The sequence below is a fragment of the Fistularia commersonii genome, chromosome 4 (assembly GCF_037954325.1).
Source record: "Fistularia commersonii isolate RoL2024-O1a breed Wild chromosome 4, RoL_Fcom_v1.0, whole genome shotgun sequence".
Lineage (NCBI taxonomy): Eukaryota > Metazoa > Chordata > Actinopteri > Syngnathiformes > Fistulariidae > Fistularia > Fistularia commersonii.
Genome location: NC_141287.1, coordinates 5,980,150 through 5,994,888, shown reverse-complemented (window position 1 = coordinate 5,994,888; position 14,739 = coordinate 5,980,150). Strand labels below are relative to the sequence as shown.

The following is a 14,739-nucleotide window of genomic DNA, read 5'->3' as shown; positions in this document are numbered from 1 at the left end:
TCTATGTGTCTGGAATCAGACACTTGCTGCGAACTGTGACTAAAAATCGAAAGAGCCCAGCTTCAATATGGGTCGACGAAATATGCGGGATTTTGTGATTTGCAAAGGGTCCCTGTAAATAAAGATTAAGAAGTGACTTATGTGAAGCATCAGGAGGCACTAAAAGGTGCTATTATACATAAATAAATATGGATAATAAAAAAGGACGATTAAAAATATTTGCCCTGATTACCAAAGTATTGGCTTAAAATCATGAGAATATTCAAAGCAATTTTATAAAATGTATAGTTTTGAGCTTTGGGAGAAAGTCCAATTTCCACTAAACCTGGTCCAGAGTGTATGGATCACTTGAAGTAACACTTGTGACAAACTATTGAAATAATTCCCATCCTGGAGACAAAAAGATCAAAAATACACACATAACTTTTGGACGAGTAAAAGATTTATTTCACATTTTTTTTTGTTATGTCACGAGCTTTGTTTGATGATTCGAATACATCAAAATATCGGTCACAGAATTAGTTTAAGGAGGCTCATGCACACAGTGGGACAAGACGGACAGACGGTCAAACGTCTCCAGAGAACAGTCAACAATCAGACCGTGATCAAAAGCGCAGGACAACTCGGAAAGAGTTCCCTTTGTTCGGACGGATAAATCCACAACCTTCGGAAATCCGACAGTAATTTCGGCAGATGAGGGTAGGAGGGTGAAAGGTCAGCGTGAAAGTCCTGGGCGGGACTGGATTTATATTCTTAGGGACGGACAGTGAAGTACAGTGAAGCACCGCAATCACAAAAGACAAAGCACAAGTTGGTCTTCACCCGGGACGAGAGGCGGCGACGGCTCGCAAAGAAATCGGGGGAAAAAAAAAAATCGGACGACAAGGTTTTACTGGACTGATCCTCGAACACTCGCGGTTACTGACGACGCTAGAAAACAACAACCTGGTCAATCTGACGTCAGACATCCAGTGCAAACAGGGTTTGGGGGGCGGCTGAGTGGACGGGGAAGAGAATCAGAGTCACACAGGCACTTGAGAGAAATGACAAAAACACCACGATTTCAATTAAGGCACGACAGTTACTTTTACCGACAGCACACACACACACACACACACACACACACACTCGCTCGCACACTCGTCTTTGGGACACGAACAGCACGACTCTGACGGCGGGCATTCAGACACACACACACATACACACACATACACACGGTTCAAGATGTCTGAACAGCCACCTGATGAGATTCGTACTGAAACGTTTTTTTTTTTTTTTTTTCATAATTTATTCGGAAAACTTCTCCATCGATAAATGATTGTTAACATCAAAGTGCTGCGACACGGCGGACGAATAACATTTAGAGCTGTCGATAGAGAACAATGAGCTGCTTCTCCAAATGTCAATAGCCTCTCTGAGTTTAATCCCTCAGGTTTTTATCCATTTTCTCCTCCTACAGGCTATGAAATTCCCTTTTCACAAAAACAAAGATACCCTCCACAGAACAAAAGTGACTAGATTCTTGCTCGGTAAAGGAAACAGTAAAGCTCTCGTTAAGGTGCAAAGACGATTAGAATATGACGCCGGAGCAGGATACGTCTCCGAAACAATACTCGACTGCTCCGGAGTGGCTTGCGATTGAGGTGCGAATGGAAATTAAAATGAAAATGTATGTGAGGTCTTGACCTTTAAATGAAAGATGCAAGTCTGGTTGTAAAGAACAGCGACAAATTGCTATCTATTGTGAAAAAAATACATTCAAATGCTTGCGTTACATTTACCGAAAGACAAATACCCTAAATACGGGCTTAAATGAACGGACACAGCAGGAATTATTCTGCTTATTCTTTTTATTGTCAACAAATACCATGAAAAAATGCTAAGCTGCTTCTCTCCAGCTGTCCCTCTTCCTCCTCTCCGCATCGAAGGTGGTCGAAAAAGGGAAACGGTTCGAGAGGAAGAATTACAAAATATTATTGTTCGTTGATAATTACTGTCATTTTTGGACCCGGGCCTTTGGAAAATTTTGCGTGTTTATTTTAAAGTCCTATTGCAACGGATGCCTCTCCAGCTTCCGCGCACAGAAAATAAATTTAATAAACCGCCATTCTAGGTGGTGTGTGTAGAAGCCGATCCCTCGACACCATCAGAGAAATAGAGCCGCTAACAATGGCATCAGTCGATGCAAATGCAAATGGCTCGCGGGGAAACAAACTGATAAGACGGTGAAATGTCGAAAGAGTTTCTGCATGACTCCATTAATGACCAAAGACGAGGCAATTGGTGGAAAATCAGACAAAAAAGGAGAAAGCAAGCGGAGGGTGCTGTGATAAACACACACACACACACACACAAACACACACACACTCTTAATTGGTGTGCGGCTGTAAAAGAACACATGCTGTGTTTTTACTATTTTCAATTAATGCGTTTTAAGGCAGTAATGGGGGCCGAACGCTGTGGGAGGGATCCATCCTTTGGTCTTTTCATGGAATTTGTTGATGATAAGAAAAATACAAAATAGCACCAGACTTATCATTTAACATCCTCTGCGATTCTGTGATTCTACTCTACTCTCATCTCTACTGGATTTCAACCAACAGCTTTGTCAGAATCAGCACCTAAAATCGGCAGAGGTAATCACGCAAAGTAGATACACACGCACGCACACGCACACACACACACGCACACACACACACACACATGCACACACGAAAGAAGCGTGATGACTAATTGGGAACGTGAACATCATTGGCAAGGTACTGAATATGAATGGTGGTATATACACTCTTCATTATGGAACACCAGTACAATTTAATATGATCAATACAACAATTAGGCCATAATTCTAGCTTTACAAATGTGATTAGTCTCTGTTTTGATTGATACAGTTAGAGAGGTTGCACTTGTTAACGACATGTGTTAGGAGGGCGCTGAACCAGACTTTAAAGAACGAGAGGATTTCGGCCGTCTGACTTCCGTACAAACTCCTGCCCGATCACATTTCTAACCTTGTCCACAACCAAAAAAAAAAAAAAAGGAAAGCGACTCTTTCATAGGTTTTCACGATCTGAATCACTTGACGTTAAAAGCAGCATCCTTCTCCGACAAGCCGCTTTTGCTTACGCCTCTCCTTTAAGAACACAGAGTAATGGCTCATCACTGTTTTGCATTAGTTGGACAGTCTCTTACAGTCTTAAATAAGATCCCATCAGCTGTATAGCTTGCTACTTTACAGGCCGGGCCGTAAAGTAGAGACCTATAAACACACACGTATACCGTCAATTGAAATTTCTTCCGTTAAGCTGCAGAGGAGAGAGACGACAGTCGTGGGAGGCTTAACTCCGGGAGAGGAGGCCCTTCTTGCAGGCGATCAGGCAGGTTGCAGCGGCGACAGACAGAAAAGTGGAGGCTCCCAAGAGCTTGAAGAGCCCACGCACTGAAGGCAAATTCCTCTCCCAGAAGGTGGTGACGAAGGGGAAAGCAGGAACTTCCTGTCGGAGGTGCAGATGCACAATAGGTTTGACTTTCACGTTGCATTTGGAGTGACAATGTTCGAAAAAAAAAGTCCCTCCTTACCGGACAATCTGGCTCCGACTGCCAGATAAGGCTTCGGTCGAGTTTTCCCATCGCACACAAGACCTGGAAAACACACCGCCGGTCACTCAGTTTAAAGATGTGATAAATTTTTAAACCGTTCTGCACAATCAGACACTTCTGAGCAGACTTGAAATTAAAAAAAAAAAAGAAAAAAAAGGGTGAAAACAAAATTTCAAGAATTAACCCTTGAGAATCGGGACTGTGACCGCAAAAGGAAAAACAAGAATTTGATCAGTGAAAATAAACAGGGAACGTTGTAAAGTCAGTTGAAAGGGATCACGTTCAGCCACATGTAACTATTTCATTCCTCCGCTGCGATTTCCTGTGGCTTTGCAAAATAAATAATGAGTATTCCATTTAAAGTTAATCGTGTTTTACTTCATTCTTTTTTCAAATTGAAATTTGGACCTTTTGGCGGTCTTTTAACATTGAAATAAAACATTGATTGAGATTTTATAGCCCTGATGTGCAGACGCTGTGTGCTGAAGTTCGGGAACAAAAATCACATTAACCGGTTAAAATAAATGCTTTAATTGGCTATTTAATTTGCAAATATATTTTGCAGTGCAATAGCCCTCTTTTATTTGTGGTGACAGCTGACTGCACACCCCAGTACACGGGATAAAACGATGACGGCACACGGACAGGACGGCATTTTTGGTTTCTTGTGGAGGCAATTAAAATTCAGCCTTTAATTTCCTAAAAATGAGGAGGACTCGGGTGTTTTATTTGAATGTAACCTTTGACCGCCTCTTTTGTTCGGAGTGCAAAATATTTTTGTTGCATGCAGAAATAGAATTTTGTTTTCTCTGTAGCAGCTCATTGATTTTATAACTGCAACACCCTCTTTTATACAAATCACAAACAGAAAAAAAAAGATATATGCGGTGTGTTATCTTCATTTTACATGTCAAAAGGGTTTTGTGTTTCCTGGGAATCTTCTTTTTTGGTAGGAAACGCATCCAAATGGCTCTTTGAGGGATGATGGCTGCCAACGCCTGGTTGGGGGGGAACCCAAATGGCAGCTGGGATAGGCTGTCATTGGTGAGTACAGGAGATAATTGGCGTAGATAATCAACAAATGACTGATCTGAATAAGGAAGCTGAAAAGAATTTGAGCGTCGAGTCTTAATTTATGCCCCTGCTGAATCACAAGAGGGCGCTGTAAGGTCCTGGTGTTACGCTGGACTGGCTGGTTGTAAAGATGAAGGAAGAAGAAACTGCAAAGATAAAACAAAACTCTAATGTGTCAAAATTAATGTAATTTTGTATGTATTAAAATACAGTGGCGGGTGTCACTCCACCCCTCAATAACTCTTTTATGGCTATAAAAATGACCTTTCTTCATGTTTTCTTGAAAAGTCCATCTTGAAAATGGCTTCTTCAGCCATCATGGGTTGACAAATTAGCTATTACATCAACACAACTGTATTTGTGTTCATGCAGCGTGCTACAGATGCAGCCTGCTGGCTCTGGCTAGTACACTCTCTGACTATCTTATCAAAAGCGACATGCTGACATTAGTGTCGGCCTTCTAGAAGGCCCTAGTGTCACAACTTAAAATTGGACTGGTTGAAGCAACAGTTTCATAGACACTTTTCTTTTGCTTGAGGGCCTGTGAATCTGATTCTGCAGGCCTCCAGGCAGACTTCCTTGACTTTGACCCTGCCTGGCAACAAGTACTGGCTGAAATGTGATTGGCTAAATGCTTTCATATGAAAATACATGTCTGGAAGAAACACAGCCAGTGACAGAGCGAATCATGGACAAATTATAATTAAAATCAGTCTGTGATTATGATATTTTTCACGCCAGCAGGGAAGGCCTTGCAGGCCCTGATGTCCCACCACTGTTAGAATATTACGTGAAAAGAGTTTGTTTTTGTTTCTTTCTTTGCTAAAACTGCGAATGGATTAACGTCCAGAAGGCCGCGCTATGAATGTGAGTGCGTTACCTCTCTGGCGGCCCTCTCGCCGGCCTGCACTGCCCCCTCCATGTAGCCACTCCATTCCGTGGCCGTCTCCGTTCCCGCGAAGTACAACCGACCCACCGGCTCCCTCAGAACCCTGCAGGACAGAGAGGATCACGTAGAACAGAGGTGCCCTTTGATTACATTTACACCGACTAACCACCGGAAACAATCACTGCGTTTCAATTGGGACAAGATGACGTTCCGTTCCAGCTATTGTGCGATAGGGTAAACAATTGCTTTTGGACAAATTCAAGGCAGAGATTTCAAAGTTAGAGTTTAATCTGCACAAGAATGTACATTTTCAGGTTTTTGAAACCCTACATTCTTCAGATTTCACAATAATAAAAGTTTCATCGATATAAATATAGGCTTGCATAAATGTAATGTTTATCTTCATTTTAGCTTGCTGTGTGATCTATACTTTATTCCCCCTTATATTTAGAAGCATATATATATGTGTGTGTGTGTGTGTGTGTGTTTGTATATATGACATCTGATCGTACATGCAAACATGTTCTCAACCACAAGCATGATAGAATGGAATAGGATATTCCTTTAATTGACAGTGGGAAAAATAAAAATAAACAAGAAATAAAAAATAGAATTTTAAAAACTATAGACTATACATACACATGTGCAAAAGTGACAGCTTTCAAAAAAACAAAAAACGATGATAAATAATTACATTACTAATGAAATAAATAACACTATTTATGAAACGAATAATAACCAAATAACCCTTTTCAAGTTTTTCACAGAAAAAAAGACCAAGGAACATTAACTTTCTTGTAGACACAACTGTTCGCAGCTCTCTCATATCAAATTCACTGTAAAAACCAGAAAGCAAACAGGCTATGAAACCCAACTGATACCAACACCTACCAGGTTAAATACCCTGCATTCTGAATCAATTTTTACTCATACCTAATCTTTTCTCCATTATTCTGTGTTATTTGACAGGGGTGTGTCCGGGATTTTTTTTTTTTTTTTTTGAGGGAGGGGTTACAGATAAGGCACAGACTGCAGAAGGGTGGAATAGAATGTTACGTTCTATGCATGTACAAGTCACGATTAGGTAGCCATAATTAAAAAAGAAAATCATAATGCATCTCTGGTATTGTTCAGGGGCCAGGCAAAATGTGGAGGCGGGTTGTATCCGGACCCCGGGCCATAGTTTGGGGACCACTAATTTAAGGCTTTGAGTCAACACTCATTAAAATTAGCATTTGATTGACAAGGCCCAACGTGGTTTGCTTTTCTTACCAATAGATGGTGCAGCTAATTTTTGAGAGATTTGGAAGAACTCCTGCATTCATCTGAGTACAGCTCACACTGTCAACTCACTGCAGTTCTTTGTTAGTTTGTATATTCACCTGACACACCTGTGCAAGAATTACAGCTGTGCAAAAGTACAGGAATATGTCTAAATTCAGATTTTGAAAAATCAGCATTTCTAAATAATTATAATCCACACTGTAACTTTTTCAGAGAGTCTGGCACATAGAAAGATCGAGTGAAGCTGCATTATAACTTGCCTGCCGTACTGGGTAAGGATACCAGGGGGGAAGTACGCAGTGTAGCAGCCCCCAGAATACTCCTCTTCACACCAGTTCTTCTCCTCGTAATGCACCGGCTGAAGGGTGGAAGCCACTTTAAGTCAGCGAGAAAGTAACGGCGCGGAATAGGAGCGGCTGTTTGTGGACAACTCACATGCAGAGCCTCCTCGGTGCCCAGCACTCTGGAGTAGATCTCGCAGATCATCTTCAGCCTGAACACAACCACATGTCAGGATGGACTCGGGTCAGTGTTTTACCTGATTTCACAGACGGCTGTGAATTTACCTCTCCTCTTTTGTCAGCCCCATTAGTTTTCTGGCCTTACGCGCCAGGATAAATCTGGAGGAGAGAAATCACTGTTTTAAGAGAACTAGAACAAATTGACTGTTGTTTCAGCACTTCCTCAGTTCAAAAAAACTACAGAATGCTTTTTTTTGGGAGGCTATTCCTAATGTTAAACACAGAGAAAAATGTAAGTACCGTAATTTCCGGACGATAAGCCGCGACTTTTTTCTCGTAAACAACATTGTGGCTAATATATGGACTTTTTGTGTGTGGGGGGGGCTAACGAACTTCACAACGCTAAAACATTGATCCTTGTCACATCGGACCGATGAAATGACCGAGAAATTCTGAGTCCGTTCAACTCCGACACCGAAAAAGACGACTTTGACGGTTTCAGTGCGCAGGAGGAAGCCCGAGATAGTGATCGGCTAGCCGGTGCGGCTTATATTGAGGTGCGCTCAATAGTCCGGAAATTACGGTATAACTTTCTTTTACTTATTTCGAACATAGAACATGGCAACATTTCAGTTTAAGACATAATAACCTGAAGAAGACACTTTCTATGAAACAAAAAAAGACGATTTGATTGATCATCCATCCATCCATCCATCTTCTGCTTATTCTGCACTCGGCGTCACCGGGTTGATTGATCATATCGATCAGAATCATTAATGTAACATATATTGTTTATCTATATATTCAAGGGAGGACAATTCATTTTTTTTAATCAAAGGGGAGGGCCTGAGAAAAATGTGTACATTACTGAGGAGAATAGGATTATGATCCAATAATAAAGTTTTATCATTTGTACTCACCCCATGATGCAGGGAAAATTCCCATCGGGCTTTGTGTCGTCCAGCGTCAGACCGATGGGAGCCCCCTCCTCCTCGATCACCATGCTGCCGCAGTACCCTGGAGGCCGCGCCAGACAGAACAAGCACAGCAACGGTGTGCCTTTAACACAACCCCGTCACCGTTTTTCTACTTCCTGTCTTTTTTTATATATCTTTTTTTATTACCTTTTTTCCTCCAGAAGTTATCTTTGTAGTAAACCATGCACTTGATGACGCAGCCCATTGGGACGCGGTGGATCAGCTGGTTCCTCAGCGGGGGCAGCTCGGGGTTAAAGTGTATCTTCATATTCAGACCAGGGGGGGTAGCCAAGATTACATACTTGGCCTGGGCAAGGACACACACACACACACACACACACACACAGAGTAAGGGGTGAGCGTACATACCAGCAGGTGGCAGCGTAGAGTGATATTTCCAAACTCCGCTTCAGGAGGAGAATAATGTGCCACAATTACCCATCTCTTTATAACTATGGCAGAATTGTATTTTTAGTATGTATCTATCCAGATGGGATATTGTATCACTATAACATCAGCACATCCACTTGATTTGTTTTGAAAAAGAACATAAACTTAACATAACCATAGCACACAATGTAATCTAAAAAAAGCAAGAAATTAGTCAGCAATGTCCCTCCTTTTCCAAAACGGATGTCAAACATGGGGGCAAAAATAATAATTTATTCACATTATCTACGGCATGATTTCCCGCACATTAGCCGATTGAATTAAACCATGGCATTTAAATGCTATTTCGAGTTATCGTAATATACAATTTTGTCGATTTACAGTGACATCTCTGTTCAACACGGGCAAGTCCTCACCCTGTAGATCCCTCTGTTCAGCGTCTCCACCTCCACCATGTCTCCAGTCTGGTCGATCCGGTGGACAGGGGACTGCATCTTCACCAGGTTGCCGAGTTCTTTGGCCATGCACTCACTTATCTGACTGGCACCGCCGACAAACTTCCTCTCCTGGGATGTAAACAGAAGACAGGTTCGACATGGTAAATCCACAACGAGGGAAGCACATTTCTTGACGAATAAAAGAGAAAATCTGATCTATCCTGTTACACAAAGTCAAACTCCCCAAAACAGAACACAATATATGAGGAAGCCAGTGCTGCATACCAGTAATCCTCAACCAGCCTTCTTTCCCCGACAAGAACATTTAACATCTTTAAACTTTATGTTTGCAAAGTCACTGATGAAGGCGAGAGGAGATGCAAGTTTATGAGTTGCCAAAACTGTCAAATATAAAATTACGCACAACGACCTTTCCCATACGGTTAGTGTCAACCGCTGTCTGAACGATCAGACGCGTGCCGTGTTTGTTTTTTAGGAGATTTCCTGCCTGTCTTGCAAAAACGTACTGGTGCTTGTATTCAATTTCTGTCTGCGGCCCTTTACGCTCATCGGTCTGATGAGAGTGAAGAAGATCAAATAATCCTGCCTTATAGCCGTACAAATAAAAGCAAAGACGTTCCCCTCCGACTGAATTATTGGTCTCAGTGGGGGCTTGTAAGTTGACACGCAGCCAGATCCTCTTATCCATAGCCAAAGCCACATATTTGAAGCGGGAGGGTCTTGCAAACAGGAAAAGGCAAACTACTGTGGTTGGCCACCGTTGCATTTGTTTACCTAAACACAATCCCGTGTTAAAAGACTGCCAATCAAGCACGGCAAACCTCTTTTGTCAGGCTGGTTATCACACCAAGCTGATCTGTGGGAACTGCGGGCAAATGGATTCTGGGGAGCTTAAATCCTGCGCTGACTTGTTTCTTCGGCCGAGTATTTTGGGCCCCGGGGGGGTTTGGCGGCGCTTGCCGAGATTTTGGGTTATCTATTGTTTGTCTTGATTTACAACACGCAGAAAAACTTTGACTTCTTACTCGAACAAGAGATCTTTATGGACAGCAAAACTGAAATGTGAGTGGCCACTTATACAAAATAATGGAGACGAATGACATACCTGCCCTCCGTTGGTGGTGGAGAAGATCCTCATTGTTCCCCCGCACTGCTTCACGTACCAGAGGAACCACAGCGCTGACACCTCGTGGGGTTCAGAGGTCACGTTCACGTTGACAAACAGCGTGGCGAAGTGAAGGACCGTACTTAGTGGAAGACCACATATACTTTTATAAATATCCATACTGTATCTAATTATTTAATGTATAATAACAAGCACCTTTCACACAAGAAATACATTTTTAAAAATAAAAAAAGAGCTCCTTGATGTCAGTGTGGCACTTTCTCATGATTTTAACAACGCATATATTTGTTGAAAAAAATACTATTTGTAATTATTTCAAAATTGCAAGACACATGACACCGATCTTTCTAGGGATAACTAACGGATTTATTAAATTATAGATAATTTCTCAATTCTTGAATAAATAGAATGATTTCTAGTAACCATCCTTTTACAACATGCACAGCAAGATTTTAGATAAATCTTAGAATTAAACGGCATGCTATGCTTGTTAGAGTATAACAATTAAATTAGCAAAATGACAGTTTTAAAAAAAAAATACAAAAATGACTTAATTCATTTAAAAAAAAAAAGAAGAAAAAAAAATCTACCTTGTCCAGCAGGTTTTTTCTAAGAGCTGCAACATGGTCATCTTGTCCCATTCCTCCGCATGAGGTGCTTTCCAGGGAGCTTCCCTGGGGATCTGAAATGCAAGAGGATGAGGAGAAGGGGGGTCAAATCTAGGAAAGACAAACCCCAAAATGGAGCAAAAACTGTATATATATATATATATATATATACAGTTTTTTATATATATATATATGTGCTTTCTGTGCGTGTGTGTGTGTGAGACAGAGTAGAGTTTACCTCCTTGCCCATCTCGTCCATCGTCCTCCACAGATTGTTGAAGTCCAGCAGGATGATGGGGTTCCACATAGGAGGAAAAGATCCTTTGAAGGGGTAAGACTTTCCCTGTTGGACGTACATCATTGTGAAAAATGATAATTTAGTACTCGTATACTGGAGTGTAGAGCACTAAAGACACACGAGCCTACACCAGTTCGAACTGCCGTTTTGAGATAATTGTATTTTGACCTGCCAAAGTGGAAAAAAAAATCAACAAATGTATTTTATAAGAATAAGAATAAGAATAACTTTATTTATCCTGAAGGAGGTTGTTGTGCCAGAGTTTCAAGTAGAACATAACAATAATAAGTAATAGTAGGAAATTGTGTCAACAGTAAAAAAAAAAAGGGGGGGAAGAATAAGAAATACAAATATAACTTTAAAGTGTCAAAGTCAAGGCTATAAAGTGTTTTAAGGTCTTAAGTGCAAAGACTTGAAGATTCCAGGAGTCAGTGGCCACCCCAAGGTGTTTACTCACTTGCTTGCTTGGCTATAAATCAAATAAATAAAGGACAAAAAAACATATTCTACCAATATGCGATGAAGTTTGAATATGTCCAACATTATAACATGACCCCCGCTCTGGGATCAATTGAAGATGTATGTATATTGATATGGATATATTTATACCCGTATGCGTGCACGGACGCACACACACACACACACACACACACACACACATATATTAGATTATATGTATATTTCAAAGCATGGACTTTAGAACGATCAGTATACCTTTGCTTTGCTGCATGTAGTGCATTACAACATCAGTTTGGCAATCTTTTTCATCTGTCTGTTCATGGAAAGAGACTTTGGCTGTTTTGCAATTGTTTTACAACAGATTCAGAGATGAAAGCGCAATCCATGCATGGTTTGGATGCCTGGACTTTAGCTTTGTTTCTCAACCCCACAATTGATCTAGAGAGAAACAGAGAAATGGTTCAACTGGTGATAGAGATTGCTTGAGTCCAGGCTAAGGCTGACATCAAGATTAATCCCTCAATGTTTCCAAGAAACAACTAGAGGTTGCCATGGAAAACACTATCTTTCCATCATCTCTCTCACATTTCTTTCAAACAATCTCAAATGTCATGTTCCGCTGAGGAAAGCCAGTGACCTCTTGTTCGCATAGTCTCTTATTTTGCCATGATCTGTTGTGATTTCTTCATAGAGTCATGTCTGACCATCTACACCAAATTATTATTGTCACGATATTGTTTCAATCCAATCATGAGCATGTAAACACTGTACTTTTCTCCTAAATTGAATAGATGTACCGGCCTATGTTTATTATACAGTCAATAAATTCTGTGCCAGTAAAAACAGCACACTGGTTGTTACAAAATTAATGCTCACCGTGCCTGTTAAGGTGAGACGACAAATCATAACTTGCTGTGACATTTGCTGTAAATATTAAACAGGTGGAATAATACATAATTCACTGCTGAGTTATAAGATTCACATTCCATGGGGTGTGTTTCCTGGACATTTCCAGGACATCATGTGAGTCATAGCCCACAAGTGTGTCTTAAATAATCCAACATGGGACATTTTTTATTTGACCCCTCTGAGGAGCGAGTTCATGCAATTCGCTTCTCTCTCACAAACTAACTTCATGCCCTTTTTAACTCCATCCATAAATCTCCTCTTCAGCCATCTTCTCATCCTCTTTCCTGGAAGTTTCAAGCTCAAAATTCTTCTACCCAGATGGTCACTATCTGTCCTCTGCACATGTCCAAACCATCTCAGTCTGACTTTATCTCCAAAACATCTAACAAGCGCTGTCCCCCTGATGGACTCATCCATAATCCTATTCATCCTCTTGACTCCCAATAACAACCTCAACTTCTTCATCTCTGCTGCCTCCAACTCTGTCTCCTGTCTTTTCCGCACACCAGACAACTTCGCCGGTCTCACTGCCGCCTTCTTCCTCTCATTTTTTTTGCCGCTACTCTTTTATCACAAATCACCCCAGACAGACACTTTTTCCATCCACTCCAACCTGCTTGCACACATTTCTTCACCTCTTTTCCACAGTCTCTGTGGCTCTGGACTGTCAACCCCGAGTACTTAGATCCTGCACCTTTTTCATCTCTACTCCCTGTTCATGCAATATATTTTGATGCTGAAGACAACTTCTATCCCTGCAAAGAGATGGGCTTTGACAAACACCAATTGATGAACTAGTCATTGGATGACATCTACAATTTTCACCTCAGTGGAGGATTTCCAAAGACTCCACATGTGTCAAAACATTGGATATATTTGAACTGCAGCCATTTTTGACTACTTGCGCAGAGGATAAGCTTTGGTACTTGCGCATGTGCTCTGCTCATATAATAATAATAACAGTGTGGCGGAGTTAACTGACGCTAATGCTAACATGCTAACATGCTAACCCCTGATCATGGCGAAATGAGCGGGCGGTGAATGTGATATATCCACTCACCAAACCAAAATAAAAAAGAAATGTGTTTCTTTTAAGTTGGAATGGCTTTCGGAGTGCGTGCAAACAGAAGAACACAGAGGATAAGCATTGGTCCTTGCGCACGTGCTCTGCTCATATAACAATGATAACAGTGTGGCGGAGTTAACTAATGCTAATGCTAACATGCTAACCCTTTATCATGGCGAAACGAGCAGGCTGTGAATGTGATAAGTCACTCACCAAACCAAAGTAAAAAAGAAATGTGGTTCTTTTCAGTTGGGAAGGCAGCCGGAGTGCGTGCAAGCAGAAGATCAAGCAGTGAAACTGGGTGAGATTTTTTTCTTTTTTGAGTGAGAAAGGTCTGGTCTGCAAAACATGCAGCGAAGCTAAAGTAGTAAGCGAGTTTTCTGATGGAAAAATATAGACTAAACGGTAGCTATATGTCCACTGTGAAACTGACGTGTGGCCTCAACGTGCACATCTAATGTTGCTCGCAGTGGTCCACAGTAGGTTCTGCGAGGTTGTCTGTATGCCCAGACATATGAAAAATTAGAGGGAACATTGTCCCTATCCCGATTCCCTAAGGAATCCTTGAATCCGTGAATCTATAACTTTTATTATGCACAAACATAGACAATAATGAATTTGTCTTCTTTTATCTTCCGGAGATATTACTTTTTTGGATTAGGCATTCATCTTTATCTTGATTTTGGCTCCTGTAACCCCCCGATGACTGCCTTTGTTGGCGCTGTGCGTTTTTCAAGATCTCCCAAGAAAACAGCTTCCGGCTGGGCTCAAATGCAAGGGAACCACAAAGTTTCTGTCGGCCAGCCAATTCTGATCAGCCACTTAACTATCACGAATTGCCATTTGATATATTTGTGTTCCAAAAAACAAAACAAAGGCAGATGTAACTATCAAATATCAGTGTCAGAGAATATGCACGGTTTCCTTGAGTGAGACTGCTTAACCAGATGTATATCAATTTGAAAATGGCTTGAGTCAAGCAATAATTCGGGTACACTTGTCAGTTAAAAATAACGTGACTGACTTCACCGTGCCACTTATTTGTTTTGAACACCTTAAAGTAGCCCCAGAATCACATTTTAAATAGGAGTCTGAGAGGAGAGACCAATTTCTTCTCTACAAAAACAGAGCTCGGTTTGA

At 41.2% G+C, this 14,739-nt stretch overlaps 1 protein-coding gene across 2 annotated transcripts in view; it reads right to left on the bottom strand.

Annotated features, from left to right (window-relative positions):
• Window positions 1-424: 424 nt before the first annotated feature.
• The window catches only part of maoa (monoamine oxidase a), a 33,964-nt gene continuing 19,649 nt past the window's right edge, over window positions 425-14,739 (bottom strand). Inside the window, exons 4-15 of one of the 2 annotated variants that reach the window (XM_086144877.1) lie at window positions 11,106-11,210; window positions 10,850-10,941; window positions 10,239-10,380; window positions 9,092-9,241; window positions 8,433-8,592; window positions 8,229-8,325; window positions 7,414-7,467; window positions 7,283-7,340; window positions 7,108-7,205; window positions 5,555-5,666; window positions 3,580-3,642; window positions 425-3,494 (exon numbers count right to left, since the gene is read on the bottom strand). In XM_086144877.1, coding sequence (XP_086001003.1) covers window positions 3,339-3,494; window positions 3,580-3,642; window positions 5,555-5,666; window positions 7,108-7,205; window positions 7,283-7,340; window positions 7,414-7,467; window positions 8,229-8,325; window positions 8,433-8,592; window positions 9,092-9,241; window positions 10,239-10,380; window positions 10,850-10,941; window positions 11,106-11,210 — 1,287 coding nt within the window. In that variant the 3' untranslated portion in view covers window positions 425-3,338. Of the gene's footprint in view, window positions 3,495-3,579; window positions 3,643-4,507; window positions 4,821-5,554; window positions 5,667-7,107; window positions 7,206-7,282; window positions 7,341-7,413; window positions 7,468-8,228; window positions 8,326-8,432; window positions 8,593-9,091; window positions 9,242-10,238; window positions 10,381-10,849; window positions 10,942-11,105; window positions 11,211-14,739 lie in introns of those variants that run through there. The other variant, XM_086144878.1, reaches the window with a different exon arrangement.